Here is a 25,052-nt window from a genome sequence, read left to right as displayed (position 1 = left end):
GACCCACAGCGAGCTAATAGAGCTCCAGCAAGTGTGGCTTCAGCCAGAGCTTGCTTGGCCAGGGGGTGCATTTAAACAGCGCATTCACTGTTTAACCCACTCCACCAATGGGGCTTCCTTGGTATATCCCCTGTAGTAAGGGCAGTGGTGGGGAACCAGCCCTGTGCCAGCAGGGGTGAATTTAACCCCATAGCCCTGATTAGTTTAAAAGAATCAGCTCATAGATTCCAAGACCAGAATGGACCATTGTGATCATCTAGTCTGACCTCCTGTATAACACAGGCCACAGAATTTCCCCAAAATAATTGGTAAGGCAGAACTTTTAGAAAAACAGCCAAGCTTCATTTAAAAATTGTCAGTGATGGAGAATCCACCACGATCCTTGTAAGTTGTTCCAGTGGTTAATTACTCTCACTGTTAAAAACGTACGCCTTATTTCCCGTCTGAATTTGTCTTGCTTCAACTTCCAGCCATTGGATGATGTTATACTTTTCTCTCCTGGACTGAAGAGCCCATTATTAAATATTTGTTTCTCCCGTAGGTACTTCTAGACTGCAATCAAGTCATCCCTTAACCTTCTCTTTGTTAAGCTATATAACATGAGCTCTTTGAGCTATAAGGCAGGTTTTCTAATCCTTTGATCATTCTTGTGGCTCTTCTCTGAACTCTCTCCAATTTATGAAGCTGTCTCTTATAATTCCCTAAAAATAGGCACTCACGCACCCTATAGTGATGATGAGTGTAGTATAAATGCCTGACAGTGAGTATTTTGCTGGTCTGAAATAAAAGTGTGTTCGTAAATCTGCCTATGACATGATCAAAATGACCCTCTAGGGCAAAAGCCGGAACAATAGTTTAAAAAATAAAATGCAAAGCATTTATGGAATGGAGCTTTCATGTTTAGAAAATCAGGTCAGAGGCAACAAATATAAAGATAGATGATACTAAATAAAGGAATAGAATTTCACTTTCCCCACCAAGTTTGCTGGGCTACACAGTGCCTACAGAAATTGTGTGCAATCCACTTAGAGTTAAGCGGGACATTATTTCATATGCAGAAATTCAATGTTCATGAAGATGAGAGGCTACTAGCACTGGTTAGAGATACACAAAGTGCCGTCAAATGCTGATGCACCTTAGTCTCAACCTGCAGCACCACTGTTATTCTAGTCTTGGGCTCCTGGTATGAGCTGTGACACATTGTGCAGTGATTTTTGTACAAAAGAGAGCAAGATAAGATGCCCAAATTCATTGTCTATTGTAAACTAAGCAGGATTTAATGTCCAGGGCTCCAGGTGAAAGGCAGGTGTGATGCACTAAGCCATCTCCTTGCTAACATAAAACAGGTGTATGTGTATATATATCTCCTCAATATATGTTCCATTCTAGGCAGGGACGGCTCTACGATTTTTGCAGCCCCAAGCAAAAACAATTTTGGCTGCCCCCCCCCCCGTTTTTTTCTTACCCCACCCCTGGCCCCACCTCAATACTGCCCCTTCCCCCAAATCACCAGCCCTGCCTCCTCCCCACAGGCTCTCAAGCCTGGGAGGGAGGGGGAGAAGCAGCGCGCGCACCGCGGCCACTCGGGGTCTCCCCCTCCCTCCCAGGCTCTCAAACCTGGGAGGGAGAGGGAGCAGCTGTTTCGTGCGCCGCGGCCGCTCGGGATCTCCCCCTCCCTCCCAGGTTTGAGAGCCTGGGAGGGAGGGCAAGCAGCGGCGCGCGAGCGGCAGCAGCGGAGGTGAGCTAGGGCAGCCGGGGCACATTTTTAGGGGCAGCATGGCTGGCGCCAGAATGCCGCCCCTAGAAATGTGCCGCCCCAAGCACCAGCTTGTTTTGCTGGTGCCTAGAGCTGGCCCTGATTCTATGCATCCGAAGACGTGGGCTGTAGCCCACGAAAGCGTATGCTCAATTAATTTGTTAGTCTCTACGGTGCCACAAGTACTCTGGTTCTTTTTCATAAAACCGGTGATTAATACAGAGGTTTGAGAATAAAGTAAAAGCATCCTTGGGTCTTCTCCACCCTCAGACGAGCCATTAGCAAGCAATCATTGGCAAGCATTCTGGAGACGGCTGGAAAGGCCCTATCATCCCTGGATAGCGTGTCCCAACGCTCCAATAAAAGGAAGGCACTAAAAGAACCAAGAAGCTCAAGAGTCAGATTTCCCCCCAAATGGCTGACTAGACTGTATCTGTGAAGTTAAGCACATTCCCATTGTGCTCACCGGTCATATAACTGCATGTTGTTGTGATGCCCTCGCGCAAGCAGCTTCCCAGTTGGCTTGCACGCACGTGGAAGTGCAATTTAGAAAGCCAGTTTTGAAATGCTGGCCCTGCTGATTTTTCCATCTCTAGCGCACACACCCTGTGTTGCAATGTTATGGAGAGTGAGGCAGCCATAAATAATGAGTCCAAATTTAAACAAACTTCAGCATGTATCTCAACAAAAGTGCCCCACAGTGATGCTGCAGCCAGTGCGGTCCTCAGCTTTTTATAGCTAGATAAAATTTAAATGCTTGTTAGAGGATAAATTTACTTTCTCCCTTGCTCACAGTATTGACCATTCCTCTGACATCTCCACTATCTGCCCCTCCCCCAGAGTTGGTTGAGAGGGGAGGGCAGGGACCATCTCATCTCTCCCTTCTGTGGGGGTGAGAACGTTGCTCCCATACTGCCTGGCCTGTTTGTTCAGTTTCCCCTGCTCTGGTACAAAACCCTCATTGGTCAAAATGTGGAGCACTGATTGTCCCATATCCATGAGAGCTCAACTGCCTACAGCATACTAACCTGTGTTGGTATTTTGCCAAGGGTTGAGCTCTATTGATGAAACTAAATGAAACTGGGCCCTCTTCCCAGATGCAGCTCAATTCAATCACTGTAGCTAGCAACCAATATATCTCTTATGTAGTGCTAGATCTCAAAGCTTTTAACAAAGGAGACAGTATCATTATCCCCGTTTTACAGATGGGGAACTGAGAAACAGAGAAATGGTGTGACTTGCCCAAAGTCGCCCAGTAGGCTCATGGCATAACTGGGAATAGAACCCGAGTCCCAGTCCAGTACTCTATCCACTAGATGTCACTGCCACCATTAAAGGGTATCATTCAATCACTGTTGGGATGTGCACGTTTCATTCCTATTGGAGTTAATGCAGGTTAAGCATACCCTTCTAGAGAAGAAGTGGACATGGATTTGTGCAACGATGCTAAGGTATCAAAGGGTTTCTGGGAGTCAGCAGTCATATCCCCCCAGAGCACAGGTATCAGAGTCTAAAAGAGATGCTGAAAAAAGATTCTACTATCCTGACTTTAACATGCAGCCAGCTTCCTTTAGTGCAGAGTAAGTGGTGAATATTTTTCCCTTTTCTATGGCCAGTGTTGAATTCCACAGGAGACTGGTGATTCTGTAGTCAAGGGGTTGCAGAAAACTCAGAGCCTTGGGTATAACCTAGCATGGGGACATCCTACCATGTCAAGCAATGAGGAGAGAGTGCCAAAGGGGTTATTCTTAAAATAGGGAGAAGTCTGCTTAGAGGATTTCCAATCCCAGTCAGCTACAGAAAGAGCAAAGGCAGGATTTATTAGAAGAAGAGCAGGGGGCTGGATTTAAATGGATAAATTGCCTTTTTAAAATATATTTGTGTTATAATAAAAATGTTTAACATCTCTATTAGCCTATAGTAGATATGATATTTCATTCAATAGAAATCATTTACCCATTCTAAGAGAGCATATTTTTGTTGTAAGCAAACTATTGCTTTCGGAGTCAAGAAGTGATATAAATCCTTGTTAGTGTCAAAGAGTTTAGGGCTTAACCCTGCAGTCATTTATGTTAATGGCATAAACGGTGCAGGATTGGGCCATTGCGGAGGCATATGAAGGATTTTTGTTCGGTGTGTTTTTGTCTTTAAAAAGAGCTCTCCAAAGTAAGTTAGAGGCCAACAATGAATGGTCCTTGTGAATTTCCAGTGATACCATGCCCTGGATACTGTCATACATGAATGAAATTAAAATGCACTATTTGGCTTCTTCTGAATTTGAATTCTTTTAAACTTCAGCTGTAGTGGTGGCTTCCAGATTCACTTAAAAATGTATTATTTATTTAGAGAAAACAGTTTACCATTTTTAAAATATATTCAAATCATTAAATATTTCCAAAGCTACAAAAATAACCCCAAGAAAATAATTTTAGAAAGCAAACACAGGAAAAAATCAAACAGGAAAACTCATAACAAAAAGTGAAGGCTGCATGAGAAAAAGGAAAACCTGAAATCACCATTTTTGGTTTGATTGTATGGGGAGAGTGTGATACACACACACACACACACACACACACACACACACAGATGAGGATTTCAGGTCTTCTTACGTCTCAAGTGTATTTCACTTTATATTATGTATTTACCTGTATGGATACTTTTTATTTTGTTCATTTAATTTTTCTGTGCATTATCTCTGCATGTATATGTTCAACACATTGAAAGAGTTCTATAAATATCACATGAAATATATATATATATATATATTATAACATTAGAAACTTAGTCAGAAACAGTTATGAAAACCCTGACCCTGTAAATACTTACATAAGTGCCTAATTTCAATGGGCATATTTGCATGCCTTGTGTATAAGCCTTGAATGAGTGTTAGCAACTGTCCATTACATATCAAAATATATAAACATTTGTAGTACATAGGCATTGGGTAGTATCCCCATAACAGTTTTTGAGCTCACTAATATTCTTGGGTGTTTACTGTTTCCTAAATAGACACAACCTACAAGGCCTAGTAACATATGTGCACTGCTGCTCTGTCTGGGCTCTAAAACACAGAACACCAAGAGACCACCAGCGGGCTCACAAACTATTTAAAAGACACCACCCAATTCCTATATGTTTCAACACATTGGAGGAATGCTATTTTTCTTTCATTTAAATTAAAACCTTTAATAAAATGTGCTTGTTTGAACTGACCTTTTAACTTAAAAAACATTCCTAAGGAATTCCTCTAAACAGGATTTTAGGAAAAAAACAGGACTCCAGGTGATAGATTTGCTGCAGAAATTCACTGTCTAAAACTTGCTGCCATCCTGCATATGTTGCTGTTTAAAACGTCTATAACATAATGTCTTTTCTGTGGTACTTTCTATTCAGTGTATCTTTATTTTGCTCAGTTCGGCATTGTTTAAAAAAAAATCATGGGTAGTGCTCCTTATTGATTGTTGTGTGCCCTGTGATGGAGCAGAAATGTCATGCAGTGCTCTTAATTACCCTCATAAGAATTAAGAATGGAAGAAACAATCTGAATATGCATTTCATGTTTGTGAGGTTTGATATGCTATCAGAGGTTAAATGGTGTCACCTAGTGGGAAAAAATGTATATCGCAGACATACTGCTTTATTCTACCAAGTTCTTTCCTTCCTTCCTCCCTGTACTTGAATCCTCTCTTTCTAAAACTGTAGGAAAACTAAGCTTATAATTTGATTCAGATCTTACTTTGTAATGCCTCAGGCCATTATTAATAACGTTGATGCTGTGACTGAGAGAATTAAATTCCGCCCATCTGGAATAACTGCATTCTGACTTTTTAAAAATATTTGCTCTGAATTCAGATATAGATGAGTGCTCATTCGAAAGGACTTGTGACCATACCTGCATCAACTACCCAGGAAGTTTCGAATGTCTCTGTCACAAAGGCTACACCTTGTACGGCATGACACACTGTGGAGGTTTGGAGACTGATTTTAATGTATTTATTTTTGTTTTGTGTAACCATCTACTGAGCCAAAGATATTTGCCTTGCTAAGACTGTAGACATCAGATTAAAGCTAAATAAACCTAGCCAGGTAGGACCAAAAATATGGAGCCTCAAATCTGCCTAGATATTCCTGGGAGAAGAGTAACAGGAAAAATGACCATCCATCATTTCTGTTGCTGTAGCATCCAAAGGTCCCAATTTAGACCATGATCCTCCATCATTTTCCATGCAAGCTGACTGCTTCATCTCCATGGAACCTCACTCACTAACGTCAATGAACCTCCACATGGACACCACAGTCTTCCCTCTAGGATCACAGTGCAGGACTGTGACACCATTGTGTGCCGCATTGTGCAAGCACACAGGAAAACATCGTCCCCTCCCTGAAGAACTTGCAGCCGAAAGCCCTGCCCTGCAACCATTTGCACACATGACTAACTTCCACGTGAAAGAGACAAGGTGGGTTAGATGATATCTTTTATTGGACCAGCTTCTGTTGGTGAAAGAGATGAGCTTTAGAGCAGGGGTAGGCAACCTATGGCACGCGTGCCAAAGGCGACATGCGAGCTGATTTTCAGTGGCACTCACACTGCCCGGGTCCTGGCCACCAGTCCGGGGGGCTCTGCATTTTAATTTAATTTTAAATGAAGCTTCTTAAACATTTTAAAAACCTTATTTACTTTACATACAACAATAGTTTAGTTATATAATATAGACTTATAGAAAGAGACCTTCTAAAAACGTTAAACTGTATTACTGGCATGCGAAACCTTAAATTAAAGTGAATAAATGAAGACTCGGCACATCACTTCTGAAAGGTTGCCGACCCCTGCTTTAGAGTTTACACAGAGCTCTTCTTCAAGTCTTCTCTGTGTAGCTTGAAAGCTTGTCTCTTTCACAACAGAAATTAGTCCAGTAAAAAATATTACCTCACCCACCTTGTCTCCATGGGCCCAGTTTGGTGGGGATGTGGGGGGATATTGCCCCCACACACAGAGGCAAGGTGTGGGGGTGTGTCACAGGGGGTCATGTGCCATTTTCCCTGCCCCATTTCTGTGAGCACCAAGCTGCCCTTCAGGGCTTGCTTTGCTCAGCCTGCCTCGGAGGGGGGGCTCTATCATTCCCACACTGCACCTCTCCCCCTGCCCCAGCACGTTTTGGCTCGTGGGGAGCAGGATGGGGCAGCTTTTCCCCTGCGCTCCGGGATGCTGCCTCGGCAGCTGGACACCACCTCCTGAGTCCTAGTGCCTGCCTGTTTCCTGTACAACGGTGAGTGCCTGCCGGAGGGGGGGAGGGCGGCGCAATATAAGGGCTGGGGGAAAAGGGGTAGACAGTGGGATGGGTCAGGGGACAGTGGGGACAGGAAGGGGGATGGGATGGGAAAGAAAGGGGCTACGGGAATGGGCAGAGGGAAGCAGGAGCCCTGCATGTGGCGTCCTCTCTCGGCAGTAGCAACATCCACAGCCCCAGCAAGGAGGCAGCTGCAGCAGCACCAGAGCAGTGACATCGCTGCAGAGCCGGTGCCGCAGTGGCCACCAGCAGCAGCTCAGGCTCCCCTGTTAAGCCGACCTGTTCCCCCCTGCAGGCGGGGAGAGAGAACCAATGAGCCAAGGGAACTGCCTTCAGCATACACATGTGTGCGTGAGTGTGCATGCGCACTTTGCCCCCCTCCCCCTGAAATATAGCAGGCAAACTACGCCTGTGCGTTGTCTCTCTAATATCCTGGGACCAGCATAGCTATAACAACATGTCAGATAGCTTCCACAATGGTAAAGTTGCTGTAAGCAATTATGTTCACTGCTGTCAGTGTCCTCTATCATCGGAGCTTCTTCAGGCAGGGGTCCTCACCCTAGCCAGCCCCTGAAGACCATTTGACTTTGTGGATGACACAGCCCTCCAGCTGAGAAGCATCTAGTTCTGTGTAACATAAAAGTCTACCTTACATCCAAAGTCCCTGCAGATCAGCCCTTCTTCTGCATTCTGTTCCCACGCCCCTTTCTGGGCTTACTATTGAGTCTTCTCCCCTGCTCCAGTATTAAGCACTGGCTCCCTCAGAATGAGTCTTTCTGGACTCCTGCAAAGCTAGTTCTAGACCCTTCACAGGAGCCTTTCTCATCCCTGTGAACTCTCTCTGCCTTTTATAAGGCCCAAGTGTCACCTGACCTGTCTTAGTCCTGCCCTTGTTGGCTGAAAAGCAACTAATTAATTGCAGCACAGATGTAATAACTATGACTCACTGGCCTTTAACCCTTCTTAACCTGTGATGGGAATCATGCATGTATTTGCAGGATCAGGACCTCAGCTGACAAGCAACATACAAAGGTATAGAAGAGGGATGGTATTCTTACCTACATAATTACATATAATAGTTCTGTTGCTTTTAAATAAATAAAAACACATAATTTATATCAGCCTACCTTCAATATAGTCTTAATTAGTTGGTTAATTTAAATCTGGCCCTTTGCCCCCAGCTATTAATGCATAGCACTTAGAAAATATTGTCCACATTCAAAGCATTTTATGTACATTATCTACTTAATCCTCCTCTTCCAGTTAAGTATCAGAGGGGTAGCCGTGTTAGTCTGGATCTGTAAAAGCAGCAAAGAGTCCTATGGCACCTTATAGACTAATAGACGTATTGGAGCCTGAGCTTTCGTGGGTGAATACCCACTTCTTCAGATGCTGCATCCGAAGAAGTGGGTATTCACCCACGAAAGCTCATGCTCCTATACATCTGTTAGTCTATAAGGTGCCACAGGACTCTTTGCTACTTTTACTCTTCCAGTTAGAATCCCCATTTTATAAATGGGGAAACTGAGGCATATAGCTTGTGTGACATGCTAAAGGTTTGTTGAGTCAGGACTAGAAATCAGGTGTACTCATTCCCAGTCCCATGCTTAATGAAACACACCTATCTCTCACACCTAATACATAACTGCTGGTAATTTGGATCAGGGTATGGAATATCTAGTGGTGTTTGGCAAATCATGTGACAAGGTGTTTTGACAGCATAGTCGTGTGGCCATTTTTCCTCACATCGCATGTGCTGTATAAACTTCGCTATAGGCACAACCTCAGCATGGTCAGGAACGGAGAATGTCATGCCCACTATTGAATTTAAGTCCACTGCGCAGCAGCTGTATCACAGTACACAACCTTTTGCCACGACACTGGCTATCACTCTGAGGGTATGTCTACACTGCAGTTAGACACCCGCAGCTGACTTGTGCCAGCCAACTTGGGCTCATGGGTCTCTGGCTGCGGGGATGTTTAATTGCAGTGTAGATTTTCCAGCTTGGGCTGGAGCCTGAGCTCTGGGACCCTCCCACTTCACAGGGTCCTAGAGCTGGGCTCCTGCCCAAGCCCAGAAGTCTACGCTGCAATTAAACAGCCCCACAGCCCAAGCCCCGTGAGCCCAAGTCGGCTGGCACAAGCCAGCTGTGGGTTTTTAATTGCAACACAGACATACTCTCTGAGGCATTTCTATGGTCTCCTACCTGAACATTTAAAAATACTGGTCAAAGGAAAACAATAGTTTTTCTTGTGGAACATGTTAAGTGTATTTAGTCTGAACAATGCTTTTAACTAATCAGATCAGCATTATAAAAATACAGTGTAAACACACAATATATGAGAGTCCATTCGTTCCATCCTACAGCCTTAAATCTAAATTAAAGTTAGAAAAGACTGAGGTTCAAAAGGAATTTTCCATTTATTCTTTTTACTTTAAAACTAATAAGTTTTGTTTGGTAAAAGTAGAGTTTGGTGTTTTTGCCAGAGTACCCTGAATTTATGCGAAGTATAATCTGAGTAAAATGTATATTAAGCTATAAACAAAAGTATATTCAGATAATCTTAAAGGTCTAATTTTAAACCCACAAAAGCAAAGTGTTCAGAGCCAGATTCTGTTCTCAGTCACATGCTGATCAGCGTAAAACCAGAATAAGTGCATTTAGTTCAGTGGAGTTACTGAGAGCAGAATCTGGCTCTAAGAGTTCACCATTCTGATGTATATGAATACTGTATGTAAGATTTTCCCCCACATATTACTAGCAAGGTCTGTCAGTGCTAAGGGATAATGGGGCAAACCAAAGATATTGGGTTAAATTCTGATGTTGATTAAATGAACATACAACTCAGTTTGAAGCTGATATATACAGGAGTAACTGAGGCAGAATTTGACCCATTGTTTTTGTCTGAATTCTGAATTCCCCAGTTTTTGGGGGGTTAAACGGAGACCTCCACTTATGATATCCATGTCCTACTTCTCTAGGAGGAGAAAGCATGTGCATGCAGTGAATTAATGAGATCGCAAAAATATCCAGGAACTGGGTGAGAGAAGTACAAAGAGTTCATCTGGGTGGAGGAACTGGGAAGAAGAGTCCACTTGAGAGGAATTGTAGAAGCAAAATCAGATTTGAGGGCTGTGAGGATCTATGCCAGTTAGGGAGTCAAGGGGAGATGCTTATTTTTTGGAGACTCCAAAGTTTTGGATGAAAGAGGCCCCATTTGTTTTTTAATAAGAGATGAGTCATGACCCAAACCTAGATCCAAATACCCAATAAACTTTGGGCAAGACTGAATTCAGATCCAAATATCATTGCTGGCCTTATTTCCATAATGGGCAGAACCAGAAGCTTAGATCTGAAGCTGACCTTTGCAGCTCAGACCTATGTCATTAGTTTTAATCTGTTCCTGGAGAAGGATGTTTATGATAGAATAAATAAATCATGGTGGTGGGTATCGTCCATATGGCACAGAGCAGAAATCAAAGTTCAGACAACTGGGGGGAAGTATTTCAGAACCCTCAAAAAGGTTTAATTCAAGTTTGGTTCTTAATAAACTTTTTAATTTGTATTATCTAAGGCAGGGAATTGGCAGGATTCTATTTGTTCCAAATTAGTTCAGTCTTATTTTCTCTCTCTAGTAGTATCTAATAATGAAAGGGAGTGCCTGTATTATGGGCCATAGCATAGAATATTAGGGTTGGAAGGGACCTCAGGAGGTCATTTAGTCCACCCCCCTGCTCAAAGCAGGGCCAATCCCCAGACAGATTTTTACCCCAGTTCCCTAAATGGCCCCCTCAATGAGAGAACTCACAACCCTGGGTTTAGCAGGCCAATGCTCAAACCACTGAGCTATCCCTCCTCCCTTCTTGCTGCATGCACAACCCTTATTGCTCTCACTGGAGCTCTGCTACAAGCATATGTTACAATAAAGGCCATCTGTACTTAAAGTATATATTTTTCATAGCCCTTAGTCTGACAGTGCCTGACTGTGCAAACCCTCCTCAAAATATGTAATTACTCATGCAAGTAGGCCTATAGAAGTCCACAAAAGCTACAAGTATCCAGCACCTTTGAAACCAGGCATTTTTTTTAGAGCTGTCCAGAAAATAAAAATCCTTTCCTACCAAAAAAAAAAACATGTTTTTGAAAAATATTCGTCCTGAATTTTTCATTAGAAGGGTTTTGAGAGAAATTCCACTTCAGGAGAACCAAAACAGAATTTTTCAACTTCCCAGCTTCTGGCCTGAAAGGATCTTGTCAAATTCCTTTGTGAAATTGACAAGAACCTTCCTGTTCCAGTCTGGAGATGCAGAGAACTGGGATCCCTAGCCCCTCATCCACCCCTTCCCCCAGTTCCAGGGCCAGAAAGGCAGAGAGCCAGTGCCTCGTGGGTGAGTCAGATCACTCCAGATCTCTCTGCCCCTCCAGCTCCTGAAGCTGGGAAGAAGCAGAGAGTCAGGGTGTTCAGCCTCCATGGCCCTCCACGAAAGCTTTTCTCAGTTTTACTGGCAAAAAGTGAAACTGACAAGAGCCTTCCAGGCAGGGAGGGAGCCAGGGAGCTGGCATTTCACTTTTTAGTATTGCCAACCCCAAGCATTCAAAAATCTTAAATCAGGCCCTACAAAATCATGAAATTATTAATTTAGAAAAATCTCCTGATCTTTCATCCAGACAGGGTTGGTTTTTTTCTGAGCCTCTACGGTATAGTTGCTTCATATTTCCCAGCTTTTCTTTACAACCATGAAAGTTAGAAACTTTACTCTTTAAAAAATATGAAAGCTAAGATTTTCATGCAGTCTCTTGATTCCAACATCTGGGGCTTGAAGAAAAACACCTGATAGCACAAGACTCGCAATAAAATCAGGAGAGTAGGCAACACAGCACTGAACATACTGTTAACTACTTTATGTCTGCAGAATAATGGGTTTATACTGGCCAAAACCAAACTTACTTTTCTGTCTCGGAACAACCATAAGTTATGATCCCTGAATTAATTTCAAAGCTGGGTCTCTTTTCAAGCTCATACAGGCAATGGCTGTAACAGCACTGAATATTTTTACTGTGTATTATTCCAGGATATAAATGAAATCTTACATAAATGCTGATTGAGTAAATTAAACAAGTAATGCTTAATTCAGAACAAATATTTCTAAACTTTAAAGCCTTTAACTGGAATATCAGTTGACATATTTTTGGTAATTGCTTTGCCTGGCTATAACAAGACTCCTTCTTTTCATTAGTTCCATCTGAGTAGTAGACTAAACAAATTATGCTTAATATACCCATTCCCATCAAATATGTATTTTCTCCCTTAATCATAATCCATCTTTTAAAACATATGTTCTGTTCCTCTCTATTATACAACTTACATTATGAATAATGTATCTTTCTGATAAGTCAAAATGATTTAATCTCACAGAGATGTACTGCTTTGAAGTTGTCAGTATAGTACAATATGTATTATGGTTCCAATCCTGCAGTGAGTTATACAGCTGCTTATATGTATTGTGAGTAATTCCATGAATTTTAGTGTGGCCAGTTATAGTAAGTAAATTTAAGCACGTGAATAAGTCTTTGCAGGATTAGGGACTGTGTGAGTGTCTGTATAAGGATACTCAGATATTCTGTGCATTAAAATGTTTTGCAGTCTGCATTATACATATTTATATATCATTATTATATGAATTCTCTATATGACATGTATAATAGAGATGTACGGGCTTAAGCACAGTATGTTTTTAGTACACAATCTATGTGTGTGTATTACATAGTGTATAATACTATATTGACCTGTTGAAATATATTTTCAGATGTTGATGAATGTAGCATCAACAACGGTAGCTGCGACTATGGGTGCATTAATACAATGGGGAGCTATGAATGCGTCTGTCCACCTGGAAAGAAGCTACACTGGAATAAAAAGGACTGTGTTGGTAAGTGAGTAACTTTTACTTCCATGTGATTGCGTCATACCTATTTTTCCACTTGGTACAGTAACTTGGAAAGGTCAGAAATAGAAACCTATTTTTGATGGACCACATTGGAGTCTGTGACACTCAGTGTGTGTAGTCAGGTACTCCATGGTAAACTTCTATTACAGCCACATCCACGTCTTTTTCTTGTGCTTTGCAGCATTATGGGTCTAATTTTAAACACAGCAGAAGCTGCTGTGCTGGGACGATGTTTTCTGGCACTATCTCTGAAACATATTTTCATTTGATTTACATATTTCTGAAGTGGGTGGGTGTGGCGTTAGGTTAACCTATCATTAACAATGGTAAAACTCTTTTTACCTGAGCACCTTCTGATAGCTGTGTTTGGGGCCTGATCCTGCACTCCTCATTCAGGCAAAACACCCACTTACTCTAGTCAGTGTTCTGGACTAGTGAGGACCACAGGGTCTGCCATGAGTTTAAAACAGCAGCACATTGTAACCCTCAAAGTTGTTTTTATTTAAGGCTCTGTGGTGTGATATCAATTGATGGTGTCCTATCAGTTTCTAAAGGACATGTCCACATCACAAAAATGGCAACCACCACTAACACTAATAAGCATTAATTGGCAGAGGTCAATGATGGAATGGACGCATAGCCTGAACTTCCTCTTGTCCCCAGGGGGAAGTCTCTCCAAGAAAAGGTTGACCGTGAATGCCTGAGGGCACAAGCCATAGAGACACTGGCCTGGCCTTTGGGGCCTTTTGTTATACTTTTTATTATTATTTCAAATAACAGAGCAGACTTTGTGAGGAGAAGAATTTACATACACAACAAGGCACAACTACAAATACTTAGGCCTGTGTGTAACTTTATCTGAGTAATCTCCCTACGAGACCACTCCCATGCCTTCATGTTTGCAGGATATGGCCAAACATCACTCCTGCACTTAGATCTTGTCTTCCCACTTCCATTCCAGAGTGGATCTTTAAGGCCAGCCTAGAAACCTCTGAAAACAGAGATTCTTCCTAGCTGTCTGACTGCTCCTTGGCCTTTTGGCTAAAATAAAGCGTAATATGAGTTCAATAGCTGATGCATGAAATGCCACCATGCTTCAAGTACAGTGACTCAACGGCCTTGTAAGACAGGAAATGCCTAAGGAAAAGGCACAGAGATGGATAGCTAATAAAAATGTTGAAGAATAACAAAGTGAAGTCATGTTGACATTCCACAATATTTCCCTATCATACAAAACAGACGTCATCTGCCCACTTCTGCCAATTTCATATGAATTATATTTTTTTAAATGATGGTGCTGACATTTTAGAAATCATTTAACCTAAACCTGTGTTTAGATTTAAAACTGCTAGGAATTAATGTAATTGCCAAGCATGTATTGATAGCCAGATAGAACAATAGATAAGGAAGTTTACTTAATAGAATCTACCCATCTATATAGGGAAGGCAGTTTGGTGAAGTGGATAAAACACTGGGCTGGAAATGAGGGGATTGTGTTCTGTTTCCAGCTCTGCCCCTGGATTTCTCTGTTATCACAGCCAAGTCACTGTGCCATTCTGTGCCTCAATTTCCACACTTTTCTTTGTAAAGTTCTTTCTGATCTATGGAAGAAAAGTGCTATATATGAGCTAAGTATTGTTATAGGAACTAGAGGTGGAAAATTCTTTCTAGACCATCTAGATTGTCGCCCTGCCAGTGTACAAACTAGTCCTCTGAAATGAGCCATAAACTAACAACAGGAATGATAACCTTTTGAGATCTAGTATATAATTACACCAATAACGTATTGCATTGTATTCCCCCTCATTCTATTAAAAAAAATTGATCCCACAATAAAAGGCTCTGTTAAGAGTATTTTCATAGTCATACATTTTTCTTCATTCACTGTAATACCTTGTTGAAAGACTGAAAATAAAACATCTTTCTCGACTGATGTTGTCCATTATTATTTGACGGACAAAGATTTCTCCCCTATATTTCTAACAAGGATTACAGTGAACATAATCTTTCTGCTGATCTTGTTTTTTATCAGCATAGTCTGGAGAAAACTATGTTATAAACTACTGTTACAACATGAGAATATGAGAGTATCAGGAGATGGAGGATGAGAAGATCTAATGATAGTGAATGCTAAGTAACTCATGAACATTCAAGCTACAGAATCCTCTTTTGCTCAATAGTAACAGTTTGTACTTCTATACAGTAATCTTCTCAGTCCAAAGATCTCAGTGTTTTACAAACTTTACTCAATTAAGCATCAAAACAGTCCTCTGAGAGAGATAAGTATGATTATTCCCTTATTCCAGATTCAGAAATCAAGAGAGGTTGAAGGGACTTGCACACATTTACAGGGCCACCCAGTGGGGGGCAAGTGGGGCAATTTGCCCCAGGTCCCGGGCCCCACAGGGGCCCCCACAAGACTTTTCAGGGGCCCCCACGAGAGTTTTCGGTGGGTCTTCGGCAGCAGGTCCTTCAGTGCTGCCGAACACACCCGGAGGGAGTGAAGGACCCACTGCTGAAGACTCAGAGCTTCTTCCGCTCCGGGTCTTCGGCAGCGAGGGCTTCTTCTGCTCTGGGTCTTTGGTGGCAATTCGGCAGCGGGTCCTTCACTCGCTCCGGGACCCACCGCCGAAGTGCCCTGAAGACCCAGAGCGGAAGGAGCCCCGCCGCCAAAGACCCCAGGCCCCCTGAATCCTCTGGGCGGCCCTGCACATTTATACAATAGATCAGGGAAGCCGGGAATATAATGTAAATATCCGGATTCTGTCCCAGTACCCTTGCTCTAATCCGTGCTCCCATTTTACTCAGCACAAGCCAGCCAAGATTGTTCACCTAATCTATTTTAATTGGTCTATTTTATCTTGGCCCTGCTTAGTTCCACCCAAACTTTTGAACCTGGCAGACTGTCACGGGTGGATCCCAGACTGGCATGGCTGTCATTCCATTGGCTTTTGATGCTGCAGTTCTAAACTCCCAATCACTGCTGTATACAAAGCAGTATAGTTGCAGTGTTGGAGCCCAGCAGGAAGGAAAGCAGGGTTCCGCCAATGGGATCTTATAAAGCAAGAACCGTCTAATGAGGTGTGTCAGGAAACTATCAGGAGAAAGTGGCCTCAGAGACATAGGGTATGTCTACAGTGCCAAGTGCTACATTGATACGGGTTGACATACCTGTGCTAACTTTATTCTAGGTAGCACGGTTGAAATAGTAGTGAAGATGCAGCAGCATGGGCTTCAGAGCTAGTGGTGCAATCCCACCAGGGATCCTGTGGGTACATACATTGCTAGCCTGCATCAGAATTGGTGCTGCTGTATCTTTGCTGCTATTTTTAGCCATGTTAGTATGGGTATGACAACCCATGCCACAAACATCCCTCTGATGGCAGTGTGCACATACCCATGTATGTCTCTGCTGATTTTGTATAGGTTTTAAGCAGGATTAGCCATACAGAAACTGGATGTAGTTTTGAAAACCCAATTTACCCTTTAGTATCTGCTTGAAGAAGGGCCTAACAACCCTTCAACTCCTTAGTTCAAACAAAATATAAAAAAGGAAGTTATAAAAGAGCAAAAGAAAAGTGTTTAGGTATCATAGCATTGGTGTGGATACTGATGACACCTAAAAAAAGAACAGGAGTACTTGTGGCACCTTAGAGACTAACAAATTTATTAGAGCATAAGCTTTCGTGGACTACAGCCCACTTCTTCTATATGCATCCTATAAGTACTCCTGTTCTTTTTGCGGATACAGACTAACACGGCTGCTACTCTGATGACACCTAGTGGCTACAGCTGAGAAATGCACATAACAGTAATTTATGATTATAATAATGATTTCTGTTTAAAATAGTTCCTTGCATCTCAAGGAATTTCAATTTAAGTCCTTTATTGGGATCGCTTAATCCATTACTGACATGCAGTCACTTCTGCACTGAATCCCAGAAATTGTTCAACAGCTCACAGTAAAATTGCATAATAGTTCAGGACGGGAAATGAGGAATACCTTATCCAAATGAAACTTTAATTAGCACTTATTAAACTAAATGCTACAGAAGACTCTGCCTTTCTCCTGTAAAGAAACTGTGTGGGGGGAGAGGGGATTTAGGTAGGAATTTATTGGCATGCTTCCAGGATACAAGAGTTACACTTCTCTAAAGGCACATGCCAGGGGTACTTACACACTGATACAAAGTGGTCAGAACTTCTATTGGGTGTCATCTGAAAGACGTCCCCTTCTGAAGCAGTGTCTCTTCAAAGCATTGTGCTGGGGCATTGGTTCAGAGGAAAGAATACCCCTGGCTTGACTCATCCCTAGCACTTCCTGAAGCATCTCAGCTCTCTTTGGAAGTTTTCTATTCCAAGATGAGGAAGTTGAGGGTGGAGCAGGAATTAAAAAGAAAGAGGTGCTGGGAGCATAGTCAGTGAGTGCTGGAGATGGGAAACACTACTCTGTCAAGAATGTCAATAAACAAGTTTTAGTGAGAGTGACTCCCGTGTTTGTTGTTGCAGTGGGTCCCATGGTACACCATGAATAGGGTAATATTACTGAAAAAAAGGCAAGGGATCTCATATGACTACTATTACCGCCAACTTCTGAGACTAGATTTTGCACTGAATTTCTCTAACTAGCAGTGCATCTGAGCTTCAAAATCTAGATCTGGATTTGGAGCATTCCAGTATTGGGGGATTTTCTGATGCAGATTTTGGGCTCGGCTTATTATAAAGATATGAGCCAGGTGCAAACATTAAGTCCAGATCCAAGTTCAAATGCCAGGTATTCTCCCCCCACATACACAAAGCTTAGGGATGCTTGGACATGGATTATTGTTCATGCCTATCTCTGCTAGTAATACTGTGGTTCACTGTTGTCAGGGAGCAGCCTGTCATGGCTGCCAGGCTGCCCAGGTTGATTTTTTTATTTCTTCTTCCTCAGAGATGGTGAAATGCCTCCCAAATGCCAAACCAGCTCCTAAAGCGCAACTTGTCTGTAGTAAATCAGGAGGACTAGAGAGCTGCTTTTTGTCATGCCCTTCCAATACCCTGTTTGTTCCAGGTGGGTACAACGTTGCATTTTCATATCGACGTCTGTACATAAGGTGACCTTGTTTTGTTTGTGTTTTTTTTTAATTGTATTCATAACGCTTTCATTAAGTTTTTATTATGAACAAATACGGGGGGGGGGGATATTACTTGTAGATTAAAGTACATGTGCAAATGCTCATTAAACACTGTTACAGCACACTATAAGAGCCTGATCCTGTGACTTGCTAATCACCCCCATCTCTCATTGCAGGGTTGGGCCCTACGTAATTAAAAATAGGTGACATTTGAGAAAACAATAAAAGACGTACTAAAAAATAGTGAAAGGCTGTGAAGGACTAATGCGTTATCTAGGATACAATGCTAAAGAGAAACTTGACTAAATTAAAGTATCAATTCAGCAAATTCCAGAAACTTGAAGAAATGAAATCATTAATTTCAGCTAATTCCAGCCAGCTCTTCACTATAGCAATAGAGCCACCTCAGCCCTCCCCAAATATCTGCTTAGAAAGATGGACTGTACATTATATCCTGCAAGTCAGCCTAGTTGGGTAGTTGGACAAGGGTGGGGAGTGAATTCCAAAGAAAGGGGCCCTCATGCACACACCCTGCCAGCAGCCCAACAGTGGCAATACGGCATGGAGATAAAGGAGGCCTCAGGCAGGTTCCAGACTAATTAGGGTATTGCAAGTCATAATGAACAACTTCAGCTCCACGGCCACAACACAAAGAACTTCATCGCTCACACAGGGACTTGGCAGAGCAATGGGATGAGCTGAACAGAGCAATTACCTCATTTTAACTTTATCCTAAGACACACATAACAAATGGACATTCTCTATCAGATCTAGTTTTGTGGCAGAAGACTTCCTACACTTGAGACTGAAAATAAACTGCATGGCAACAAACCAATCCTCAGCTGTGTTATTTGCTACATTAACTATGACGCTAGAATCAACTATTACAAAACTAGTCTGTCTGGGTCTCAATTATACATGCACTGCCAGTTACCTCATCCTTTTTTGCTGTATCACTTACTACAGGTTCCTGTTCTCTACTTAGTTTTTTTTTTTTTTTAATTTAATATTAACTGTTTCTATATCTTCTCTCTCCCCTTCGGAGATTTATATACAATATGGTCCTTTTGTATTTGCTTTTGGTGCTGTTAAATGCTGTGCGGAGATTCTAGTTTTATTATCAGTCTAGCAGAGATAAGTGAAACTCTGTACCTAATTTGCACACACAAATGCACAATTTTGACCATGCAGTGAGTAAGCCCTATTATGGCCCTAGGTGTTTTATATTTTTCTTTTAAAAATTCCGTCAAAATGCTGAAATTAGAATTACTCAGTAAAGCATGTAATGTATTTGTGAATTAAGTGAAATTATCAAAGCCCATTGACTGTGTGGTACAAACACAATAAAGTATTTGCTGATCATTGCCCTTAAATAATTCATGGTTAGCATCCCCCCTTGTGTATAAGATGTGGAATTCTAGTGATGGAAGAACATAAAGTTTGTAGTCAACCAGGGACGGCTCTAGTATTTTTGCCGCTTTAAGCAAAAAAAAAAAGAAGAAAACCTCCGAGAGTGAAGTGCCGCCCCGGGAATGCCGCCATGCTGCCTCTATAGAGTTGTGCCGCCCCAAGCACATGGTTGGTTTGCTGGTGCCTAGAGCCGGCCCTGTAGTCAACAATTGGAAACAAGTAGACTTTGGCAAACCCAAGCCCCTGTGTCCATTCAACCCTTCCAAATGTTAATTAGACACACAAAGTAGATAACTGATGTGATTATTCAAAAATTGTGTGTTCGTGCTGATTAGTGAAGATTGAGAGGAATGTGTCAGAAAGGATTGTTTGTATATGCCTCACTCTGCATCCACTTTTTCATTTCTGTTCAGATTCAGAGAATAGTTACACACTGAGCTGTGGAGTTCCAGTCCAGCAAGGCAAAGCCCAACAGAAACGCAACACAACACTTCCCAGTTGTGCAGGTATGTACTACACAATTTGCGTGTGTGCACATGTGTTTTGATATATCTAAATATAAATAGATATTGATAGATATCTAATATATAAATAGCATCCAAAAAAAGTATTTTAAAAGAATGTTAGGGTTGAAAGTTGAGCACTCAGAAGTTAGGAAATGCCCGAATTAAGGTTGTTTGTGCAAGCCCTAAGGCTCCCTTATGAATATTCATTAGGATTCCCATCTTTAGCTACATGATCACATACTATTGTTTCCAGTGAATCTGGGCAGGAATATGTTCAGCCGGTGCGGGGGTATGGCACATGTACAGTCCAGTCGACATATAGGAGTTTTGAGGGGCTGGACCATGTTCAGTGAGGATGGAATTTTTGAGAATTTAGCTGCCAAATTCTAACAGGTCTCTAACTGAGCATGTGCAAACTTCATTTTGTAACGTGGCCAAATTTGGGCAAATTTTCACAAGGGAATAAAAGACACACTCTTGACACCAGGGTTTCCCCCCACCCTCACACTAAATTTTAAAACCTAGCTCCAGAGCATGGAGGTGCCAGAGCTTCTCAACAAAATGGCTGTAAGAATTTTGTTTAACACGGGCAAACATTATATTTTTCCCTAATCTTGTCCTCCAAAATGGCTGAACTATTTTTGCTAAAACTTTTTAAAATAAGCCACCCTGAAGCAGACATCCCACATCAAAAACTTCAGCCCCAGTGTTTAAAGTTCAGCTAAGTTGTAAGCGACTGAAAACAGGACGTTAGAATGGGAAGCATTGGACAACTAACTATAAGCATCTGCTGGTGTTAAGTTTTCAGGACTCTAGATATTTCACGGCCGATTTTCCTTGAATGGAGAGTTGATTAATCTTCTGGTTGTATTTTCCAGTTTTATAAATAAATATTTTATATATACGTAATGTATATTGGGAGGTGTTAGGGTATGAGCTTAGTTGATGGTGGGGTGTGGATAAGCAGAACAATGAAACTCAGCTGCCTGTCAGAGGGGAGGTGGGTAAGCCTGATATCCCTTTAAAATGTAAATTAGACATTTAAAGTAGATAACCAATAAGCTGCACAAGTGATGCTACAGGAAAAGCAGGTGGCGCACTGCTGAGCATGTGTGAGACTTAGCGTCGGTTTGAAATGTGTTGTCTGTTAGTGCTCTCATCAGAAGAAGTCTGTGCTGACTGGGAAGGAGGCTTGTCAGCTACAATTAGGTGGTTCAAAGGCAGTTATCTTTGCTAGAAAGGCAAGCAGCGGTTACATTTTACAGTCAATCCTGAGTTGTGTAGCAACTTTTGCAGAGTCCTGCAAACTTAACATCAGCAGCTGCTGCTGAAAGACTTGTTTTGATTGTAAGAGGGAGAATAGAGCTTGCGAGCCATAGACTGCAGTAAAGTAGTTAAAGGCAGTTCTTTCTGCCATACAGGCAAGGGACAGTTTTCAACTGTCAACAGTGTAACTCCGTTTATTTAATTTTACATTAGAGTAATGAGATCGGAAACAAATCCTTAGTGATTTGGGCAGTCAGGACTAGAGTTAGAAAAATTACAGCAATTGATTTTATTAATGCAGCCAAACACCAACAAGACTGCACAGGCAAGCTCACAAGGAAGAATGCCAGTTCCGTTGGTTTCTTCAGATCTCTGCCCACACGCTGAATATCAGGATATAATCACACTCACTGAACAAACTCTCATTGGCTGATGAGAGTCTGTGGACCTGAGACTATTCTTATCTGTTTGTGGGAAAAGTAGCCTTACGGAAATTAATTCAAGAGTCACATATAGAATGTACACAAGGTAAATAAAGAGTTATCGATTCATCGAGTCCTGTCTCTCCTTTATGTTACAAGGAGACTACAGCTTCGTTTCAAAAATAGGTGCCAGGGCCCTTTAAGACTACATTAAGAATTACAACTTTTAATTTTATTTCAACAGATTCATTAGCCCCACCGATCAAGCAGAAAGCTCGCTTTAAAATTAAAGATGCAAAATGCCATTTACGGCCTCGCAGCAAAGAAAAGATTAAAGACGTTGGGAAGCAAGCTATTATAGGTATGTCATTTCTCATAACACGTGAGCAGAGAGTCAGCAATGGCTCTTTTAGTTTGTTTTGATAACTTGTGATTATTGTGCAGATGGAGAAAATCATTGTTTACAGTTTTGGAGCTTAATTAGGTTCAGGCCAGGATTCAGATTCAAACTGAATTTGGGCTAGGTTTTAGATTTGACAGTGCTGAAAACGTAGAGTTGTTTTTGCCAGGTATTGGCCCCCAAAGGCAGAAATCTCATGAAGTCAGGTGGTCTTGCTAAATTTCTCGCATCGTCAGTGGTAGAATTCCCATGAGATGGATAGCTACTGGCCAAGGGGAAGTGAAATGACACCATGTCAGCTAAATTTGTTTTTGTTTCCTAGAATTAGATTTCTAAAAGAAAATTTATGATAGCAAGACATATTATTATAACTAATTTAATTTTATTATGCTAGGATTGGGGTATCATTGTGCTGGGGGCTGTACCTAAACAGAAGAGACAGCAGCTGTGCAGGAAATCTTATAATCTAAATCTAATATACCAGGGATTCTCAAACTGGGGGTCAGGACCCCTCAAGGGGTTGCGAGGTTATTACATGGGGGGTCGTGAGCTGTCAGACTACATCCCGGACCCCACTTTGCATCTGCATTTATAATGGTGTTAAATATATTAAAAAGTATTTTTAACTTATAAGAGGGGGGGGAGATTCGCACTCAGAGGTTTGCTATGTGAAAGGGGTCACCAGTACAAAAGTTTGAGAATCACTGTAATATACCATGCAGTCTTCAGTTTGCTTCCCTTATACTGGAACGTTAGGCTATGGTATTACAAAAAAAGATCAAGAAAGTGGAGTGAGTTAGACATCATTTCTAATTTTAGCAAAATCAGAAATGAAGTCCCAGCATTTGATTTTTACAAATCTTGATATGAGTATACATGTTTTCATGAATTCTTTAATTAAAGTTTTTCTTTCTTTTAATTTAAACATTCCCCTCTAGTAACTGCAGCCTCAGTAGAGTGGGATTGTTATCTGATTGTGTTTATAGGATCAAGAAAGAGAAGCTGACTAAATACAAAAGTGAGATTGACCATTCTAGACTGAGTGCCCAAATAGAGTGAAGGACAAAAAGCAAATAAACAACATAAACAGTGAAATGGAAAGTAGATTGTGAAAACTGTTTGTTTCCACTTTAATAATCTAGGCTGTTATTGGGAACACAGAAAAGGTTCATCCTGAGCATCCCTTTCAAAGTTGAACAGAAAAGAGAGGTTTTAAGTGATAAAAATCTAACCATTTTTAATTACATATACCATGGCATATCTCTGAGATGTCAAGTGAAGTCAAAACAGAGGCATTTGCCTTACGCAAACTAGATATCCTTCCATTCCTATCAATTGAGGTCCTAGTCTGGAATGCTTTTGCAATAGATAGACCTGGGACTTTACCTGCACATCAGTTACAGGCTTCTGGCTTGAGTTTTTTGTAGATCTCTCTGAGTAGTTTATGGCAAATTATTTTTAAAGATATGTTAGGTTTTTTTCTTTTCTTTTTTCCTCTTGGTGTCACTGCAGGGCAGAGTTAAGGTTGTTTGGGTGCCCTAATTGTGTATTTCCATACCATACTGTTAAATTTAAAAGAAGTCCAAATATGTTAATTCTGAATTTCCTGGGTTTATAATGCTTAGTTTGGGTATAATTGCAACATCCCAGTAATGTATTTTACTCTAAATTACTGATATGTACTCTGAATCTTAATTCCCTATTAACATAGATTTGTCTGGGAATTTCCTTATCTTAAAAAAATCATACATGAACACTAAATGGAAACAATAGAATATTATAATAGGATTTGAAGATTGTTTTTCATTTAATTTCATCATTTATCTTAACTTACAATGTAACTATTCTCCTCTCTCTAATTTTCAAAGCAGCAGTAAAATAATTATCCTATTGCTTAAAGTGCTATCTTGTCATCATGGTTGTTTTCTTTCTATAACATTTGGCTATCAAAACCATTTTGAAAGTCACAGAAATTCTTTTTCAGTCCATATTGTAAGTGTTTTTTCTTGGCTGTATTTGCTTTATACTTTGCTAGCTATTTGCCTTGTATCTGTAATTTCATCTGACTTGAATGAATGCTACCAATTGTATGATTACACAATAAGATTATATAATATAATGCCATACCCAAAACGAAATACTTTTAGAGTTGTGCACTACAGCACTGGAAAGGCCACTGTGGCACTGAGGCCTTGTCTACACTATCACTGTAAATCGATCTAAGCTATGCTACTTCAGTTACATGAATAACATAACTGAAGTTGACGAAGCTAGATCCACTTACCACGGTGTCTACACCGCGCAGTGTCGATGGGAGATGCTCTCCTACCAACTTGCCTTACTCTTCTTGGGAAGGTGGAGTTCAGAAATCGACAGGAGAGCGCTCTCTCATCGATTTAGCATGTCTTCACCAGACCCACTAAATCGATGCTGCTGTATCAATTGCAGCAGCACCAGTTTAGCTTCATAGTGAAGACGTACCCTCCGTTATTAAAAGCTAGGTGGATATCCCCGAAATCTCTGTATGGGCACATGAATCTTATCTAGTTGTCTCCTAACTGAGATCACACTCCCTTCCTCCTCAATAGCTTTGTGTTTTTAAATAGCCTTTTCAATTTTCCTAGGCCATATACACCTAACTTACAACCTTCTGAAATATGTTTTATAGCCTTCCACTCAAAGGAATTTTGAAAAACGTTGTTGCCTAATGGTTATCACAATATAAATGTTGCCTAGTGGCTAGAACACAAGTGTGAAGCCATACTTCTAAATTTGGTCTTTGCTCTGCCTCTCTCTTGTAAAGTGACATTATGCAAGTGAACACTCTGACTTAATTTAATCATCAATAAACTAAGCGTAAAACATTGACTTTTAACTAAAGTTTGAAAAGAGCTTCCATATCCTTAGACATAGTATGTGGAAAATATTTATTATCTT

The 25,052-nt window shown here is 41.2% G+C and overlaps 1 protein-coding gene across 4 annotated transcripts in view; it reads left to right on the top strand.

Annotated features, from left to right (window-relative positions):
• The window catches only part of SCUBE1 (signal peptide, CUB domain and EGF like domain containing 1), a 295,072-nt gene that overhangs the window by 230,432 nt on the left and 39,588 nt on the right, over positions 1 to 25,052 (top strand). For all 4 annotated transcript variants that reach the window (XM_034783550.1, XM_034783551.1, XM_034783542.1 and 1 more), the window contains 5 exons: positions 5,609 to 5,725; positions 12,854 to 12,976; positions 17,928 to 18,047; positions 19,935 to 20,027; positions 21,960 to 22,076. In XM_034783550.1, coding sequence (XP_034639441.1) covers positions 5,609 to 5,725; positions 12,854 to 12,976; positions 17,928 to 18,047; positions 19,935 to 20,027; positions 21,960 to 22,076 — 570 coding nt within the window. The remainder of the gene's footprint in view (positions 1 to 5,608; positions 5,726 to 12,853; positions 12,977 to 17,927; positions 18,048 to 19,934; positions 20,028 to 21,959; positions 22,077 to 25,052) is intronic.

The sequence above is a fragment of the Trachemys scripta genome, chromosome 1 (genome assembly GCF_013100865.1).
Source record: "Trachemys scripta elegans isolate TJP31775 chromosome 1, CAS_Tse_1.0, whole genome shotgun sequence".
Classification (NCBI taxonomy): Eukaryota; Metazoa; Chordata; order Testudines; family Emydidae; genus Trachemys; species Trachemys scripta.
The sequence above is the reverse complement of the archived record's forward strand: the minus strand, read 5'-3'. Positions and strand labels throughout refer to the sequence as shown.